General features: G+C 41.4%; 2 protein-coding genes across 2 annotated transcripts; one reads left to right on the plus strand and one right to left on the minus strand.

Annotated features, from left to right (window-relative positions):
• Window positions 1-1,016: 1,016 nt before the first annotated feature.
• On the minus strand, window positions 1,017-4,100 carry LOC104383828 (chemokine-like factor). Its single transcript, XM_086621008.1, has 4 exons — window positions 4,024-4,100; window positions 3,736-3,894; window positions 3,034-3,129; window positions 1,017-1,410 (listed from the first exon to the last, which is right to left on the minus strand). Exons 1-4 carry the CDS (start codon window positions 4,090-4,092, stop codon window positions 1,306-1,308), a joined length of 429 nt encoding a protein of 142 aa, XP_086477134.1. The 5' UTR covers window positions 4,093-4,100; the 3' UTR covers window positions 1,017-1,305.
• A 3,607-nt stretch (window positions 4,101-7,707) lies between these two features.
• On the plus strand, window positions 7,708-18,812 carry TK2 (thymidine kinase 2). The gene is made up of 8 exons (XM_086620703.1): window positions 7,708-7,761; window positions 9,265-9,354; window positions 10,746-10,819; window positions 16,233-16,321; window positions 16,630-16,708; window positions 17,707-17,722; window positions 17,988-18,068; window positions 18,407-18,812. The coding sequence occupies exons 2-8, from the start codon at window positions 9,271-9,273 to the stop codon at window positions 18,503-18,505; spliced, it is 522 nt and encodes a 173-aa protein (XP_086476829.1). The 5' UTR covers window positions 7,708-7,761; window positions 9,265-9,270; the 3' UTR covers window positions 18,506-18,812.
• The last annotated feature ends 1,000 nt before the right edge of the window (window positions 18,813-19,812 follow it).

Below are 19,812 nucleotides of genomic sequence, written 5' to 3' on the forward strand. Positions count from 1 at the left end.
GGCTGCGAGCGGAGCGGCTGCGGCGGCCGCGGGCTGCCGAGGAGCGCTGGCGGGTCGGGTGGTGGGTGGTGTTGGGTTTGGTTTTTTTTTTTTTTTTTGAAGGAGGGAAGCGGAAATCGTGACACTGCGGAAACGTGAAAAAAAGTTTCAGCATCCCCAAATCTGGGGGGTGGCGGCGGCCGAGCGCTCGGGGCGGCGGGAGGGGGAGCGGGAGCTCCGCCGGCCGCCCCGGGGCTGCCCCGCAGCGCGGCCCCAATCCCCAGGCCCCGGCCCCGTTGCTGCCCGCAGCAGCAGCTGCAGGAGGGGATCCCGGGGATCCCGCGGGGGCCGCGCGGACCGGGATCGCAGGCACCACCGGGCCGCGCCGGGCCGGCCCCGGGGCCCGAGTGCGGCTGGTGGCGGCGGCCGCCCCGCTCCGCTCCGCGCCTTTGCCGCGCTCGGCTCCCGGCGCTGCCCGCACCAACGGCTCGGGCCGGGGGGGTGTTCCAGCGCCAGCTCCCGCTTCGCAGCGCCTGCCCTTCGCCTCTTCGCTTCCGTCCGTCGCGCTGCATCAGCCTTGAAACCCTCTTCCATCGGCGCGTGGTACTTGGTTTGGACAATCGGGCTAATTCCGAGGGCGCCGAACTTCGCCGTTGACGTTCTGAGCGCGGGAGCGTCCGTAGCAGCGGTCCCCACTGGCGCCTGATGTTCCATGGGGCTCATCATACTAATTTCATTTATCTCCTGTCTTCCTTGTGCTGCACTACAGTCGCGATTGCGATACACTAGGGAGGCGGTGCGGTTATTGTCAGTGCTATTCTGAACATAAAAATGAAAAATTCAGGGATCAAAATGCCTCGGCAATAAAGCGTTCACATGGCATGAATCAGTCATCAGCCAGGAGGCCAATCTATGGAATGAGGAACAAAAGTAAAGGTGAAAAAGATCTGTTCCTAAAGATGTTTCCTGCTACATTAAATTTTTAGTTTAAGTACACTTAATACATAAATAATGTTAAATAATACACTTAGGCCCATTTGTATTTTTATTACAGAAACAAAACAATCTTGAAATTAATTTTCGTACAGGTAAAAATGTAATCAAGTTTAGAAAAATAGGACAATTTACTGTGAAGCTTGTACTGGCAAAATTGCAATTCTGAAACTACATTTGTAAATGTAAGAAAACTTATGAACAGTAGTTGCAAAAATGTACATCAATGCACCAGAAATTCAAGGGTGAACACAGGAAAATACAAATTCTTTAAAAGAGAACAGTAAAACAATCATCAATGGAGAACTCCTCCTTTTGCTAAAATAGTAAATCTTATTTAGCAGGAGTGTTCCTTCTTCTTGGTCCATTAAGGCTGATCTTCTGGAAGAGAAGAACCGCGTCGACAACACAGAGAACAAGCAATACAAGACCAAACACCTATAAAAACAACGATAACGTTAGTTTCTCCATAGAATCTCTATCTTTTACTGTATAGACTCATCTACCATTCCTCAAAGAAGCAGTAAACACATCTTCCTAAGTTGGTTCTGGCCTTCTAAATATACGTGCGATGTGAGACAGCTGATAAATAACATCCATATTTAAATCTCATCAGCCTTTCATACAGCAGTCTACACCCTGGCTTTGTTTGATGTTTGTCTGAAGCCTTGGAGATGTGTTCTCCTTGAAAGCTAAGCTAATGCTGGATTATGCCAGGCAATGCTTTTATCCTAAATGAAAACCCTTCTGTCTCTTTAAGGACTCCCTAATTAATGGTATTGGCCCAGAGAAAAATCAACATTTGTAGAAACAAGCCTAGCAGGAAAAAAGCAGTGCTTCGCTCCTCTGAAGCACTGAACGGGAAACACATTCCAAATTGAAGAAAATGTATGTAATTGTTTAAAAAAAATACACAACTTGAGGCAGGCAACTGGAAAAATGTGTTTGCAAAACAGCTGCTGAGTTAACTTGCTCAGCTCTTGCCCTTCAGCCTGATCCCACAGGCAAGCGATTTTTCCGGTGCAAGCATGTTCTGAAATGGAATGATCTGATCAGTGGGAGTAACGCTAAAGTGAGCTTTCCAGGAGTACAGTTCAAGGCAGTCTGTGCCCTTGGAGTATAGGCCCAGGGGCAATTCTGTTCCTCCCAACTTTGAAGATGTCACACGTTCTGCCCAAACTTGTTTTCCAAGCTACCTGCTTAGTCTCCTGCATCCAACTTAACTTTAATTTCTATTAACTTCACAACTGAGAATATAAATTATATTCTAGCATAGCCAGTCTGATAAAGTCTCCTGTCTGCTTAGGCTGTCATTGCCAGCACCAGCGCAGACAGCAGCTTTGCCCCTCCCTGGCTCTTAAGCTGACTTTGAAAAACTCCTGTGGCAAGTTCTATGTTTCTTTTGGTTGCTTGTCACATTTCAGCTTATCTTGTATTTCAGGAGACTGAAATGCTTTCAAAACTTGAGTTTCTCCCCTTATTCTTTATTAATGTTAGTTATATTAGTTTTAATTTGAATCAAAATACCAGTTGCTTAAACTAATAAGTACACAAAAATCTTTATATTCATAGTATGAAAAAAACTTTTCAACTGCCATAATTTCTTGTTTGTGTGAGAAAAAATAATATATACATCAGGAGGGAAGTACCAGCATGTCTGTTAAAAAGTTTCAGCTCCATTTGGCAGAATTTGAGACATTTCTTCTTAAAAACTGTAACCAAACTGGATAGTCCGAAAAGAGCTACGGAGTTTCCCACCTAGGATTTCAAGCTATGGAAGCAAATGCAGGTTACTCAAATTTGTTAAACTGCAGGAGTTTTCAGCATTAGTACTTCTATGTAGCAATTCCGACATCTAGCAGTATCTTTAAATTACCAGTGATCGGAGGATTTTTTTTTAAGTGAGACAAAATGAATGCATATACACTTGTGTTTGCGACTGCTGGGTATGTTCTTCCACGACAAGTTATTTTCATGGTCTTACGCCAATGTCAGTATACCCAGGGGTTCAAATGATGTCTACTTTAAGAACTGAAATTTGTTAGTAATGTTCCTACTTACTCCTCCAGCCAGTGTCCCATTGTTGGTCTTAAACGTTATTGCGAACACGCACACAATCAGGAGGAACAACGCTGCAATCACCGAGTTGAAAATATCCTGAAACAGCCAGAGGACGCAAAATATTCTGAGGTACACACCTGAAGAAGAACGTGAGTAGCTCCCAATATTGTATGAATCATTAAAAATTGCTGGTTTACTATGAAAATGGAATTACACTAATATCTGCGTAAGATCAATAGTGACACCCAGTGGTAGAGAGCGTTTAAAAAGAGCGTTTGTGGCAAAATGAGGAAGTTTTATCTTTTTTTTTTTTCCAGTCAAATTTATGCAACTTGGCTCTGCTTGATAGACTAATGCAGCAAATAAATTTAAAAAACGGAAGCAAGAGGCAAACTCGTTAACATTCAAGTGGCAGTGCATGTCTAATTCTGATGCGAAAGATGAGAAGTGCAGCAGTACGAAGTCGAGCAGGCGATGCTCGTTACAGGAGGGTCTGCTAACGGAGGCAGGCAGCTGCTTAGAGACTGATGCCCAAGAACAGTGTCACCTCTGTCAGGAGAAACTGGTCCAACAACAACGCAACCCTGGTTTTCGCTTTAACTTTACAGAAGCAGTAACTGAGCGGGCTGACAATAACCCCTCTCAACAGGCAATCACGAAATGGGTGAAATTACTTCATTTTAAGGGCCAGCCAATACTCACAGCCAGCGGCCAGAACAACCAGCTCATCTTTTTATCGAGCTTCAGCAAGTACAGCAGGAAGAACAGTGCCGTGATGACGGTCTCCATGGCGGCCAGCGCGGTGTACGCCCCGTGCGAGCGGGACGCCACGAAGCAGAGGAACGTTACAAGCGCCGTCAGCTGCAGGGGCAGAGGAGGAACGGGGGGTGAGCGCCGCGCCGCTCCCCGCCCCGGCCACCGCCGCGCTCTCGGGCGCGGAGGGACCCCCGGAGGGACCCGCCCCGCCCCGCCCCGCTCCCCAGGGCCTACCGCGCGGGTGATCTTCACGGCGCCCCGCGGGGAGCGGGGGAAGCCGCTGTCCACCGCCGCCACCGCCATAGCGGCGGGATGGGATGGGCTCGGCTGAGCCGGGCCGGCCGCACACGCACCGCGTCCCTCAGCTGGGGCTGGGGCTGCGCCGCGCCGCGACTCCGCCCCGGGGCTCCCCGGGCGGCGGAAGTGAGTGCGCGGCGGCCGGAAGCGGGGCGGGCCCGGGCCCGCGCCGGTGCCGATGCCGGTGGCGCCGATGGCGATGGGCCATGTGGCGGCTGGGCGCGGCCTGGGCGCGGCCCGCGGCGCTGCGCGGGGTCCGGGGCCGGCGGGGCGCGGGGAGCGGCGCGCCGGGGGCCGCCTGCGCGGGCGGAGCGGCCGCGGGCTCCTCGGCGGGCGGCGCGGCGCTGCGCTCCCGGCCCGGCCCGAGCGGCGCCGGCGGCTGTGAGTCCGCGGGCGGTGCGCGGTCCGCGGGGGGCGGCGCGGCGGTGCGGGAGCCGCCGGACGGGGAAGGGCGAGAAGGGCGGGCGGGGAGGTGCCGGCCGCCCCTGCGCGCGTTGCTGGTTCGTCGGCGCCCGAACGACAAACGGGATGCGGCGGTGGCGGCTCTGGGGAAGCACGAAGCGCCGCTCGGTTCCTTTTTGTGTTCTGCACCAGGGATTGCCCCGGTGCGAGGAGCCACCGGGTCTCCTAACGGGGCAGCACAGGACCCCCCCCGGCCCCCTTTCTTCGGACGGAGCAAACCTGCTTCTTCCCATTTTTGTACGTGGTGGCCCTGATGATCTTTGTTGGTCCCTCACTTGGCCGTGCTGGGGTACCGAAACTGCCTTTTTCATGTGTTTTGTTTTGTTATCCTTGCATTGCTCGCACAAGTTTTATACAGGCAGTTTTGAGATGTAAAGCATCTGATTTGCTTGTGTTGGAGCTGTTCTAAAATCTCCATCCTTACCCAGCACTGTAGGCCTGCAAAGTCAGTGGGTGTCGCACCATGACTGGCCTTTCCAAAATTAATTTTTTCCCTCAATGGAAACCAACTAATAAGCAGTAAGTGTAACAAAAATCTGCTGGGAGTGTAGGCACTCACCACTTGACTCTTTGTAGCATCAAGGACAATGGAGACCTTAAGCTAAAGCTGTGTCAGTGTATGTCACGTCTCTTGTGCCACCCAATGACTACCTAAAACCTTAGAGGTTGATAATTTAGCAAATACTCATATTAAGCAATAGAGAACCTAAAAACTTGATGGAGGGGCTCACACTAAGAGGCTCAGTATGACTGTAAGTTATGAAGATCTCCTTCTTGGGTGTAACTCCTGTTTATTTCCATTCTAGATAAACATCTGATAAAAGAAGATGATAGAAAGACGGTTGTAAGTATTTGCATTTTGTTCAGAAAACTATGTAAAGTGGGCAACCTTTTATTTTATTATTGTCTGAGGGTATGTATATGGCAACCGTGGGACATGGCCGTGTTACTGAGTGGTGTCCAGGTGGTGGGTCTGTACTGGGACTTACTTGGTGCAAACCTACGCTTATCCAGTTCCATAAACTGCAATGAAGTTGTGAGGGATTTGTGCAAACGCACGGTACCCTGTAGGGACACATGTCAGATTGGGGTCAGTGTTGTGTGTGTAGCATTGCAGTTGCCCTATATAACCCTGCCTGTGAGGGTGGTTTGCTTTTTTTTTCCTTTCTATTTGGAACCTAATTACTATAAGCTATACATTATTTTAAGGCAGCTAAAACAAAACTCCCTTAGTTTATTTTAATTGGGTGGGTTTCTAAAAATAAAAATGTAGTGCATCTTCAGGTTAAGTGATCTCCTTAATAGATACTGAAATTATTCCTTGAATTGGCGTTCATTTTAAGTTGAAAGTTAATTTGAATTCTCCTGAGGGCGAGTTGTGGCAAGCAGTGCAATGTGAGAAGAGGAGCAGCACCCCCGTAGTGACCCTCTGGAACTTCTAGGGGCCATGGGAAGGGAGTGGGATATGGAAGCACAGGCAGGCAGTGACTGCAGGGGGGACCAGAAAGAAGGCTGCCCCTTGCCTGGTAAGGAGACTGTTGGTATGTGTATGTCAGGGAGAGAAAAAGTGATGGTCTGCGAGGAGTCACAGCATCCAAACTGATCCCCAATGTCTTCCTATAAAGTAATCTCTTTGCATTGTAAGGAAATAGAATGCTTGATATGGAATCAGTGTATTTTTACATATGCCATTTACTGCTGTGCGATAGCATGGGTTTTAAAAGGTGATACTGTTTTTCCTCAGATATGTATTGAGGGGAACATTGCAAGTGGAAAAACAACATGCCTGGATTATTTTGCACAAACTACCTGCATTGAGGTACTGGATGTACATTTCTTTGTCTTTACATCACTAAGCAGTTGCTTGTCTTGACAAAATTGACAGTTAAGTTACAAGTGTTGTCCTTAGACTAATGAGAAAGGAGCAGCAGGTTGTGAACCAGTGCACTTAATGGTGCACGTGTTTAGCCTCTCCTTCCCCCAACTATTTATATGTAATTGTAGAAGAGAAATTTAGATCATGTGTTATACAGTACTGGGTGCTGAAATATCCGTAGAACCTGTGGGTTAGAGTTTGTGCCTCTGTAAAGTAACAGCAACCTACGTGGGCTGGGCATGTTTGGGCATGCTCGTTTGCTGGTTCATGTCACTTAAATCTTAACAGATGTCTTGTAATAACCAAAGTAAAAACAAAACTAATGATGTAAAAACACTGACGTCATGTAACTGAGATCCCAGTAAATGGATGGCTTTTTAAAAAAATGAAGGGCAGGCTTTTACTGCATTTTAAGCAAAATCGAGATCAAACCTCAGTGAGCAATTGCTTTTGTGTACATCAGATATTGATACCTTTCTCAGTGGGCCTGAGAGCGCGTTTGTTAAGTTGTAGGATTACTCACAGAATGCTGGGTTGTCTCATACTATTTGGCAATTTAACAGGAATCATCCTTATGGAGTAGATAACTATTAACCCAAAGGATAGCGGACTTTAATTTGCATATAGTGCAACATGTTTTAAAACACTATTTAACTTCCTAGGCTTATCAGATTCTCTTAGGCCTGGCTTTACAGTATTTACAGTTTTAGACCCTGTTTGAACCAGGTCGGTTTCCTGTGATTTTACCTATTCAGGGTAGAAGCTTTTCTGATTAATTTCGTAGGAGTTTTGAATATGTTTTGTTTGTTGTTAGATCACAAAAATAAAATGAAAAGTAATACGATAGCATTCTGATCCTCTCTCCCTTTGCTGACAAGCGTTACTCTCTGAGAAGTTAATATGCAAGGGAATGAGCAGCTCATTGAAGCGCAGTCAGTACTCAGCTAAGTTATTCTTTCCATCATGCTGATTTTGACTCAAAAAAGTGAAATTATATCCAGGCTTGTTAGGTAATCAATCCAGTGTTTTATTTTGGATGTTTAAAAATGCTAAAAAGATGTTGTATAACGATACTTCACTGTTTTTTAACAGTGTTCATTGTTACGTTTTGTATTACAGGATTCAGTGCTGTTTTTTGAAGAGGGATGAGCTTTCCAATACAAGTCCTGAATACTCTGACGTACTGAATGAGTATTCATTAAAAATAGTTATAGACTTGTAGGGTCAAATGAAACGTTTTAAATCTAAAACATGTTTAACATGGAATATTTCTTTTTAACAAGGTTTTGACAGAACCGGTGACTAAGTGGAGGAATGTTCGTGGTCATAATATCCTGGTAAGTGGCAGAAATTATTTCTACAATTACAATTACTGTTCTTTTAGAAAGACATGCATGAGGACTTCTTACCAGTCACCAAAACTGTTATGAAAGGTGTGGTCATAATCTCATACAGCAAAAAATAAAGCTCCATGATGCAAAAGATCTTTTACTGGGATTAAGATGTGCATATAATAGAAACTTTGCATGTAAAATGTGGTTTCGGCAAAGACTGGGTCTTTTATTGGGTATATGAGCTAAAGAAATTCACAGAAAGGTAAGCCCTGAGTGTGACAGTTGTTTCTAAATCTATTTATGCCTATTTTCACTCAAAGTGAGGGGTGGATCTGATCAGTCGATGTTGTTTGACTGCTGAAGATAAGGAAAATTCAGTCCTATGAGGTGTTGAGAGCTGCTGTTGTCTTTTTGCCCGTCATCCTTTCTCAGAACACTTAACCACAAATATGTCCCTTTGTCACAGCTGTGCTGGGTGACAGCAGTCAGGGTTTTGCTGGGGTGGTCGAAGTGGTTTCTGATGTCAGTCTTCCTACTTGCATGATCGCCTCCATTGCAAAAGTCTCATTGCTGGCTGAGATGGGTATTTATGCTCAAGCTCATGTGGAATTTGCTGTCAACACAGCAGTGTGGATACACCCCAAACCACACGTGCCCAAACATAACATGTATTTGATACCATCACTGCTAGCATAGGTCCTCTGAAAAAGTAAATTCTCCCTACTAGGTGTTGCCGATGCTTTATGGTTAATAAAGGGATGGGCATGCTTGGCTGTGTTGCACATCGTCACAGCGATCTGTGCACTTTGGAGTACTTTCTTACCCTCTTCTCGGGGAGGGAGAAAAGGAGGTCAGATCTGTGGACTGAAGCCATGCTGCTGACTTAAAGCGTGCACCTCAGCAAGTAGACACTGAGTGATGTTTTATTTTGAGTCAGATCTTTTCTCTGCTTTGCGGGTTAGAGCGTTGCTTGTAAATGTATGTGTGTGCAGAACTGCAGCAATCAATAAGAGTGGACGATCTGTGAACTGCTTTGAGGATCCTTTGGGAATAACAGTTGTCTGTGTTAAGACACCTTTTCTGAGGCCCAGACCATACTTATTGGAACCATATATGCATTCCTGGATGGATTGCGCATACTGAGAATTTTGTCAGAGCAGAAAAACAGACTAGCAGATACATTTTTTTTTTTTTTAATTACTAGACATATTTGAACTGTCTCAAATGAGCTATGCCTTGGTCCTGACCATTCCAGGTGCAGAGTAACTAACTCCTGTTGACTTCAGTGAGCGTTCCAAGTGCCCCAGTTAGTGTCTTTAAGGACCACAACTGTGATTCTTACATCTCCATTGCGGAGAGCAAATGATCACTTAACTCTTGTCAAACCTGGTGTCAGCTGTTTAGTGCACTTCTCTTAGCAGTTCTGTTGCAGTGAAAAACACAACTTTTTTTGCAGTTTGATCTAACAAAAATGTCTGTCCGTCTCGTGTCTATCTCTAACCCCAGGGCTTAATGTACCAAGATGCATCAAGATGGGGGATAACGTTACAGACTTACATACAGCTTACAATGTTGGAGCAGCATACCAGGCCAATGGTAAATAAACATATTTTTCTTTTTATTTAAAAAAGAATTAGATGTAGTTATGATTAATAAATATTTTAAACCTTTTATCTAAAAGTTAAGATGCTGTTTGCATCCGTTCTTTGTTCCTGCAGTGAGTATGAATTTTTATGGTGCAAAGAAATTGTTGATATGCTCCAGAGGCGACAGATCTGCCTCCTACCTGCTCAGAACTTCTACTTCCCCAAACTAATACTGCTTTTTTTGCACCACCCATATGAGCTGGACTTGCACTCTTCATCATCACACATCAGTGACTTGTCAGTAATTGGTATCTATGTAAATTTAGCTTTTTAAATCTTTGGCAAACATTGTCATCTTAAAGACAAGTGTTAGCATTCATTCTGCTACTCCACGCTGCCTAGCACGAATTTAGCCTTTGCTTCTTGTGTTTATCCAAAATACTTCCACCAAAGTTTTCTATTCTTTTTTTCAAATTGTTTGTACCTTTTTCTTGTGATTTTTTTCTTTGTCTGTATTGATTCACACACTTCATGTTTTTATTGAGTTCTGTTAATTTCTCTTTCCTTCAAACACCTTTCATTACATGCTGTGCTAAATCTTCCATTCCCTGATTACAAGAACTGTTCTTAGGTGGCATGCTTATATCTTAATGCTTGTTCTTGCATTTTATATTCTGAGTTTGTGTGAGGGCAAACTTTCAGAAGTACCACGTACGATAAGAGATGTTTTTCCAAGATAATAGAAATCTTGTTCTGTTGCAGAAAAAGTTCATTCAAAAGTTCCCGAGGATCACCCTGTATTTTAGACTGAGTTTTGCTGTCATTTGCCATTTGAGCCTCTGCAGGGGCCAGAGAGTGTCAGAGAATCTCTCTCCTCCAAAATGAAGCACTCTTGGAACACATGCAAGACTGGCTAAGGCCAGTGCTTTGTCAGTTGTAGTCATTTATTTTAAAAGTTCTGTTTTCTCGTTATAATTTTTCTGATATTAGGCCTGTGCTGTTGACACAGTAACACACCTGAAGGTGGCAACAATTCAGGTAGCAACAGTTCCTGTTGCTCTGCAAATCCTAGGTGGATTGCTGCTTCTTTGTACCCCTAGTTAACTTCAGCTGCTCAGTTGAATGCTTCTGCAGTTACCTTTGAAACTTGAGTATGAATAACAAATTAGTTACGTAGGTGTTTAATAATGCAATGACCCTAAGTATGATTAGGAGTACTTTTTTTTTTTTTTTTTGTGGTTCCCACCCTCCCTGTAATTTTGTTTATCACAAGATCTGGCAGAATTGAAAACATTATGTAGTTCGTAATGTAAAGGATGTGATGTGCAATAGGAGCTTGAAAAGAAACAAACTTGCTGAAAAATGTAAACTAGTCAGTGACTGTGAAGTTTTATTTTGTAGATTTCCCCCGTAAGAATGATGGAGCGGTCAATTCACAGTGCAAAATATATTTTTGTAGAAAACTTGTATCGAAGGTATGGTATATGGTTTTCTACTTTACTTTCTTGGCTTAATTAGATTAAAAATGTATGTATGATCAGCTGATGATTTCTTTGGTAATTTGCATCTAAGTGGTCTGTGAAATCTGTCAGTTCTGTGTTGGAGTGGCAGTGTGTTTTGTATGGGACGTGCTGCCTGCTGGTAGAATAAAACCTGTAGGACGTGGGCCAGGCAAGAGTCTCTTTCAGAAGTGCCCCTGTGTATTTAGACCACCATTTATTGAAGTTATCTGCTCTCCAGCTGAATAGGAAAGTCTTGCTTCAATCAAAGCAAACACATCCTGAACAGGTAAAAAACCATGAGGATATAATAACGCTGCAGCAGGGAGAGAACTAGATAGCGTTATCCAACCTAGCATCCGGGATTGGCGTTTCTTGCAGGTGAGGAACTCAAGTGACAAGCTGGAGCTTGAGTCGTGCTTTTGGTCAGAATCAGGATTCGAAGGATCAGAACAGACTGCAAACCTTGGTTTATATCTGTTGGGTAAAGAAAGAAGAAGAGCTGTTTGTCTCTAAATGTCACTTTCTGAATGAGATCCCCACCCCCAGGTGTGCTTGGGCCAGAGATGGATCAATTGAGCCTAACCTGGGTTATTTTGGTCTGAGGTATAAGATTGTGACCTGAAATAGAAAAAACATTTATCACCTGGCTGATGTATAATTCACCCATCCCGTGCTAAGTGAAATAGTGTAGTAAGCAGCACTGAATTGTGTTTTTTTTTGTTTTGGTGTTTTTTTTTTTGTTTGTTAGTTTTGGTTTTGTTTTGTTTAGAATGCTGACCTGCTGTTGAGAAGCGTATGAGATTGTTGTCTTAATGGATTTTTCAGTGTTCTTAAGGGACAAAACCAGTTTCTTGCCCCGTCTGCAGGGAGGATGGCTGCATGCCACAAGATGGCATCCATGCTACACAAACTCCTAGTCTTACTGGAACTGCTTTGAAAGTTCAGAGAGACATAGTCAGATGCGAGGCAAACAGAAAGAGACATTATTTATCCCAGTCTGTGTACAACGGAAGTGTACTGGAATGTCTTTCTCTTTTTTTTTTTTTTTTTTTTTATTGTAGACAAAGTGTTTTTGTCCCAAAGACTGAGAACTTTGTTGCTACGAGGCTATGTCTGCTTGTGTCAACTCTATGTTAATTTTCCGATGATGTTCTTAAGGGCATCTAAGATGTTTTGTGGCTTCAGCACTTTGTAATGTTGGACAGGAGGCATTTGCTTTGTTTTGTTACAGCAAGCTAGAAGCCAGCTGATGCTATCAATAGGGAACCAAAATATGATATAAGGGTATGTGAAAGGATTATAAATAAAACAAGGGAAAATTTGGGCTACATGAAATTAGCTGTTTTGAGTCCCATTAAAAAAAATAAGTAAATCTGTCCTCCCTCATATCCTGTCTCCAGGGGTGGCCAAAAGCACTTGAAAATTCGAGTATAAGAACAAGGTAAGCATTTACAATAATCTCTGAGTATATCCAGTAATTTACAGTTTAAAGACTTCCTTATCCAGCAGTGGTTCTCTCTATTTGGTAACCAGAGGGAATTTCTTTCCCATGAACCTATCCAGTTTCCCCCTAAGCTCGTGTAAACCTTTAGTTTCCTGGATGTCTTATGGCAAGCAGTACTATAGCTTTACTCCATGTTGTTTGATCACTGTCCTACATGTCATAGTTCTCCAGGCTTGGCTCAAAAACTAATACTTCTGTGTACAGGAAAGAAAACTGCATATAAGAAGGCAGGATGATAATGGGAGTATGGAAATAGTAACCACAACCACAGTAGAAACAAAGTCAGGGTTTTTTCAGGGTTCTGAAAGCACGTGAAATCTCATACTAGGAGAAGGTATTGTAACGTAGAGGGAATACCCCTGTGACATAAAACAACTACTGTAGAGCCCATATTAGGGGGAAGGGAAAGTCATCTTAGTAACTGTGGGTTTGTTCATCTGCCTCAGTATTTAGTACAACTTCAGAACAAATGATGAAGGAAAGAGTAATTAAAGCGTTGGACAAAAATGTAAAGTCAGCGACCAACACCACATCATGTTAGACTAATCTTGTAATCGTGTTTTGTAACGTTCCCCTCCCTGAACAGAGGCGTTCTCATCAACCTGAGCTGAAGTTAGGTATTTATCAAAGAGACTTTGGGACGCTTTCATGAATTCATAAGTGCAGAAGTTGTAATGTGATAGGAAATCCCGTTGAAGGGAGATATTGAAAGAGGATGTATCAGGCTGGAAGGAAGTTACTTGTATTGGATCAGCCTTTGGATTGATGCTCTGGTACAAAGGGTGAGAATATGCTAATAAAGTCTATAATTCATTTGAACTGACAACTGAAATTTCAACTATAAGATGAAAGATTCTAAGTCAAAAGCAGAAAATAATTTATAACTTTCTATATATTTATAGATAAATAAAAGTTGATCACAAAATAGTGCTAATATTGTGTAGCCCAGAGAAGAGTAAATGTGACTCTTGGAAGTATCTGACAAAGGGCTTCCAGGAGGAAGATGGAAATAGTGTGGCTTTTGTACAGAGCTTTTATGAGAGCTTTTTAACATTACTTTTTACACTTCTAACTGCTTGTTCATGCTCTATAAACTAAAACTGAAACAGGTGTGAAACTGAGATACCGGCATGATCGAAAGAATGGAAAGCCTGTTTAAAGAGACAAAACCAGCTTGATATATTTGTATAGAAAAGTTGGGACAATACACTTGTGACCTACGGGCACACCTGGTGCAAACACAAAAATGGGAGTTATTAAAATTGCAAGACTATAAATTAAACAAAAGAATAATTAGATACAAAAGGCTGTGGATACCTTAAGGGCTAAAAATTAGAAGATGATGTCTTAGCCATCAGATGGACAAAGGAAGAATACAAACTTACATTTGATACTTATATGTAGAAGGATAATAATGCCCTGTGGCAGGGGAAATGCCTTATAACTTAAAACAATTGCTTCCCATGCTGTGTTTTTTTGTTCAACTGCTGCATGAAAATTTAAAAATCCTTCTGTAACTAAACAACCTTGCAAAGGAAAATGCCTTTGTATCCTCCAGAGGCTTTTTTCTTTCCTTGTTATTATTTCCTAGAAGGAATCTCCTGCTTCTGTATGAGAGTAGAGAGATCCTAATTCTTGGGTAGGTTAGTCAGCATGCAAAAATCATGCAGAGAACACAGGAGAGGTTGCCCATTGTGGAAATTGAATTATGCCTGTCTGATGGAAGGTCTGGAAAACAAAACTGACCTGACATATCTTTTAAATTTTGCTGAAAATGTTATTAAAAAAAAAAACCCTTGGGCTCAAGCTATACAACAGGTATCTTCAGCAAAGGAATTGTTAAAATAGCTGTATGGAAGGTGTTTTCCCATTAAAAGTATGTAAAAACAAAATAGAACTTTTTCATTCAAAATAAGACTCAGACCAAATGGGGTAAGCTTGTTGCAAAGAGCAGAGGTTATTTTCTACTTTCTTTTCTGTAAGAGAAGGTATTGCTTAGGGTCCCAGTCTTAAAGATGGAGAAGAATCCCTTGTTATGTCTACTCTGCACAAGCTCCTCTCCTTTAGGAGAATGATTAGTTCAAGGAAGAGTAAGATTTACAACAATGATGGAAGGCTTAAATTGTGAGCAATTGCTGTGAGCTTCTCTGGCACGCAGAGATGAGTGCCCAAGTTCTTACTGTGAATGGACATCTGGATTTTGCTCTGAAAGACACGCTTATGTTAGGTGCGAAACTGTAGAAGAATTTTAAATACGTGCACGCGAGTATGCATGATACGTTAATAGGGTACGCACCAGCAGTTCACCGTGTGCCATTATTTGTGAGATAAAGCTCGTTCCATTCCTGTTCAACTTTTGCAGTAAAATCTTTACTTGGTAGTAGTCAAATGTCAGCAAACTTCAGAAATGAAAACACCCTTTTGTGCCTTTGACATTGCCTGTATTTTTATGGCTCTGGAGTGTGACCCAGAATCCTCACAGGATGATCCAGAGGACTCCACTGACACAGGGAAGGCAGTCATGTTGTCTGCAGGGCAGGTCAATGCAGAATTGACCTGGATGTATCTGTCTTTTAGGGTAAGAATAGTGGGGCTTTTTCTTATTCCTAATTCCTTTTGACCTTTCTGTTTTCCCCAGGTACCTTGGAAAAAAGTAGCAGAATCAGTATTTGGCTTATGTATTGCCTGCTACCCAGAAATGTACCCGACTGATATGTTAGAAGAATAGCAATGAATTGTGTTATCCCATTTCTTGGGTGCTTTGGGAGGCAAGATATTCAGCTGGACAGCAGATAAAGAAGGGAGGTGGTAGGAATACAGATTTTGCTTTCTTACCTACTTAAGTGGAAATATCTTTCTGGATTATTTTTACTCAGTTTTGCCAGTGATCAAGGCATGTTGCCTCCAGAATGGTTTAGAAATCTGTGGAATCTTTTTCTTCAGCACTATTTAAAATGTTGCAGTTGGTTGTAACCATTCATCTGGAGAGGACAGGAGACTCTCAACCCCATCTCTTTTTTTTTATATTTCTATTGCAGAGGCATTTAGGAAAGAGTGTGGCGTATGTGTTACTATCACCAGTTTTGAAGACAGAATAACGTAAAACTAGTAATATGTGACTAGGGGTATGGTAATATGTGAAAATTCAGATAGTAGTAAAAACATAATACGTGATTCTTAGTATGTCCTTTGTAGACTGCCTTTTACATGAGTTGTTTGATGTTTTAATATTCTTACTGAGATAACTTGGGGACAGTTATCTCCAATATTGTCTACGCTCTCTGAATACGGAGTTCAAATTAAGCATGTTGAATATTTCAGTGCTCCTTCCACAATACTTCTTACAGTGGGAGTAAATTTTATTACACAGTATCATTGTTTTTTCACTGGTCTTTACTATGGCTTCTGTCATGAATTGTCAGTGCTGCTTAGTAAATCAAGCCTTTCTGGTGACATGCACTGCAGTAGTTCAGATATATTTGAAACGATCCTGATATAAAGAACTTGAGCAATAGATACCATTGACACTAATTTGTTGTTACTGTATAAATGTCAATGTGGTCATGTTTTTCTTCTTAGTCACCAAGTAATTATTTCTTAACTGTAGTAGGAAAAATAACTAATATTTCTAACTGTTAATAATAGAAATGTTGTGTTAGTAAGTACTTTGTTTTTTAAAAAAAAAGATGATGATTTGGTCTTTCTGTTGTATAAAAGATGCTTTCTGAGGCCTTCAGTTTGGGTGGGCATAACATTGGTCTTGTTCTCATTTCACATATGCTGGAGTAAATTGGGAATAATTCCAGTCAGGTGAACAAAATATGAGTTTAAAATTGATCTGTGCATGCTGTTGAGTGAGTGATGACTTTTATGTTTATTCAGCGGAAAAATGCCAGAGGTGGATTATGTTGTCCTAACTGAATGGTTTGACTGGATCCAGAACAACACTGATGTTTCAGTTGATTTGATAGGTAAAATTTTTATATGGGATTTGGAAGGGCATGTTTGTGGGTGGGTTTTCTTACTGGGAGAAAAAATAATTCTTGTTTCTTGGGTCATAAATAACCACATTATTCAATATAATAGTGGTTGCAATGTGTAGCATGAGACAGCATGAATTTGTGGATGGTTCATGGATTGATTAACAGTAATGCCAAAGGGGAGTTCAGTGGTGGTACTCCAGTCAGGATTCTTTCTTTCTATAGTTCGTGAAGTAAGTTTCTTCTTTTCTTTTAAAGCTGATCTTTGAACGTAAGTATGATAATTTTTGTTATGACAGTTTATCTGCAGACTTCTCCTGAAGTTTGTTATGAGAGGTTAAAGAGAAGATGCAGAGAAGAGGAAAGATCATTCCTCTGGTAAGGAGTTCCTTCAATGTATGTGGTTACAATGAGCTTTAAAAACATAATTACTCCAATCTAAAAACTAAATCAGATCTTGAGTTTGTGGCCAAAATGTGGTGCAGTTGTTTCCATTGCAAACTAAAACTTCACTACTAATTTTTGATTTATTGAATAAAAATGATCTGTCATGCACACTGACTTTCCCAACTGTTATGTTTAGTAATCAGTGTACTGTAGCTGACTGTTTAGGTGGAGTATTAATCAACTGTTAGTCTTCTCTAAGATGTAAAAATGCAATTGCTTTTGTATCATTAAATGGCATAAAGGTACCCAGCTGAAGCACAAACACCTGTGCATGCAGGTGCTGCTGATTTACATGGGCACTGTCTGTTGTCTGCTATTTCCAGGATGTTTATGCACGAAGAGCGTCTCTGCTTGTGTCTGAAAACAAGCAACTTCTTGAACGTCGGTAGTGTGAGAATCTGCTTAAAAATAAACTAGTAATTGAACGATCACTTTCTGTGCCACAGGTACAGAATGGCCCTTCATTGAGCACGTTTTCTGCTAAAGAAAGCCTAACCAGAAATCAATGTAGTTGCAGAAGACATACTGTATACTACAAAGATCTCTCTAGCGTTGGGTAGTCCAGTACAGAAAAAATTGTCAGTTGAGGATATATGCAAAGAGCTAGATTTTGGGCCATGTGAAATTTTTTCTTGGAGAGTAAATCCTGGCTATAATGGATTGGAAGAGACGACGTGTTACTTCACAGCTCTACTGAGGGGTCGGGGGGAGTAATTATGAATGAAAAATGTTAAGAGGTCTCCATGAAAAAAACTAATAGTTGATGACAGGCAGAAATGCCTTTAGAGGAAGTTGAGTCAGAGTTAGGACACAGTGAACTGGGAATTTTAAGAAAATGTGTTGACACAGGAAGTGCCTTCAATACATACTCTTTGCAGTCTTGCCCTTTTTGTCCTTCTCTGTTGTATTTTTGTCTGTAAAATCTTTAGCCAGATTATACCTATGGTAGAGAAATGTGGTTTCTGATATTAAAAGGAGCTGAGAACCCCATGTTTCTGTAAGCTGTGTGTCTTTGAGGTTCTTCATGGAGTAAAACCTTATACTGGGAATTAATTTTCCTCAGAAACCTTCTGATGCTTTTTATTTCTGTTAGTGGAAATATCTGATGCTGGCTTTTATATTTAGTTCTTACCTACTTACCAAATGTGTAAAAATTGCAATGTGTATTTCGTTCCTGGGCATATGTATTATTTGAATGCCTCTTTTGTAGGAATATTTAGAAGCTATTCATCAGCTCTATGAAGAGTGGCTCATTAAACATACACTGTTCAAAGTTTCCTGTCCAGTGCTTGTGAGTATTATTTTAGTTATACCAATTAAGCATATGGAGGATTGTACTTTCCAAATACTAAGAGTGTTATTTAGTGGTAAAAGTAAATAAATCTGCTTTAGCATAAAAGTCTGGTCTTCTGTCTCTTCGGTGGAATTTGAGGGGCTGTTCACTGTGACTGTTTGCAGGATCAGACATGGAGCTGTTCAATGAATACCAAATTCTGAACAGAAAGGTAATTGGACACATCTCTAGGAGTGTATTGGTTTGGCTTCAGTGGTAGTCCTGTTCGATTTTGCTCGAAAGCTAACATGTTTTATGGTGTCATTATTTCTAATGTCTGTCTTTTTCTTTTCAAGGTTATTGGAGCTGACCATGACATGCAGAAAATGATGGAAAAGTATGAAGAAAACCGGGACCAAATACTAAATCCATATAACATGCAACACCATTTATAGATGTCAGCAGTGGTTGTATTTTAAAAAACATGTTCATGAATTCTGATTTGGGGGCAATTTTGAGTATATGTAATATTTCTAAATATAATGTTTTTCGATTTTTGAATTATGCTATGTAGAATGTTGTGGACTTACTTCTATGAAATGTTCAGAAACAAGTCATAAACAGCATATAAGCCAATTCCCTTTCATGTTTTCACGTTCTCCATTGGCTTTACTTGCCAATTTGATTCAGCTAAAATATGGCTATTTCTCCCATTTCCTACTTCACTGCTGTTTCCTATAAATAACCTAAGTGTGTGTTTTTGTTTTTTTTTCCCCAAGACAACCCTATTTTTGAAATTTGAAAGAAATAGTTCCGTACAAGAGGTGAGATGTCCTCTTTTATTATCAGAGGAAGCAAATGAAGTACATCAAGTTAAAGCAGTTCTGTTGAACAGGTCTCGTCAGGTTGAAATAGGAGTCTTACTCTAATCCTTCCTACAGTAGTGCAATTTCATTGAATTCAGTAAGTATCTTCTGCTTTACATGAAATCACAATATAGCTGTATTTCTGAAGATAACAATGCACTAGCATAGCTGGGGGGGATAAAGAAAGAGTAACAGTTCTCATAAGTGATTGCAGAATGGCTCTGAGGCTTTCTTTAAAGCCAGGTTTTTAAAAGGGCTTATATCTCTCTAGTGTTCATTAAATCACTGGCCGTACCATGGCAGAGTTGAGGACTAGTGAAAATACAGGGTGCACAGAACTGTATTTGTTGTTCCTTTCAAATGGTTATTAAAAAAACCCTAAATTAATTTATTTCTTAACTGTTTTTGATTGTTCGATTATACTTTTTTATAAAGTAAAATGCAGATGGTTCTTTGGATTTATATCTTGATAATTTTATTGTGACTTACAGGTACTCGGAGAGTGGAGGAATATAGTGGAGGTTTCATTCTTGCCCTTGTTAGCTAAAGTGTTGAGTTGCTCTTAATTTCTGCTTTACCTTCTGAGTGTTGTCTTCAAGATAATCCTTTTAATACAGCAGTTCTGACTGTTTTCACATTATTGTTGCTGTTTAATTTGGGGGGAATGATGCCTGAGGGTATGGTATATAATTTTTTTTTCCATAATAGTTTTAGTTGGTTTAATTGGAGCAAGCAAGGTTAACAGTGCTTTAAAACACACTTATATTAATGTAGTTGAGCATCTGTCATAGCTTTGTAGTGAATGCTTCTAAAAATGGCTCATGTCCAAGACTTCAGTTAATACTTTGCTCACTTACTGCAGACATTTGTCTGTAACTTGTTGGAGGATATAAATT

Source organism: Tauraco erythrolophus, chromosome 15 (genome assembly GCF_009769465.1).
Source record: "Tauraco erythrolophus isolate bTauEry1 chromosome 15, bTauEry1.pri, whole genome shotgun sequence".
In the NCBI taxonomy this organism is placed as follows: domain Eukaryota; kingdom Metazoa; phylum Chordata; class Aves; order Musophagiformes; family Musophagidae; genus Tauraco; species Tauraco erythrolophus.

Bases quoted from the DNA above. Each gene is read 5' to 3' on its own strand.
- LOC104383828 (XM_086621008.1), bottom strand. From the start codon at position 4,092: ATGGCGGTGGCGGCGGTGGACAGCGGCTTCCCCCGCTCCCCGCGGGGC. The intron at 3,895-4,023 runs GTAGGCCCTGGG...CTGCCCCTGCAG, and splicing joins CCGTGAAGATCACCCGCGCG to CTGACGGCGCTTGTAACGTT. The intron at 3,130-3,735 runs GTGAGTATTGGC...TGGCTGTTTCAG, and splicing joins GGTTGTTCTGGCCGCTGGCT to GATATTTTCAACTCGGTGAT.
- TK2 (XM_086620703.1), top strand. From the start codon at position 9,271: ATGTACCAAGATGCATCAAGATGGGGGATAACGTTACAGACTTACATA. The intron at 10,820-16,232 runs GTATGGTATATG...ATGTTTATTCAG, and splicing joins GTAGAAAACTTGTATCGAAG to CGGAAAAATGCCAGAGGTGG. The intron at 16,322-16,629 runs GTAAAATTTTTA...TTGTTATGACAG, and splicing joins TGTTTCAGTTGATTTGATAG to TTTATCTGCAGACTTCTCCT.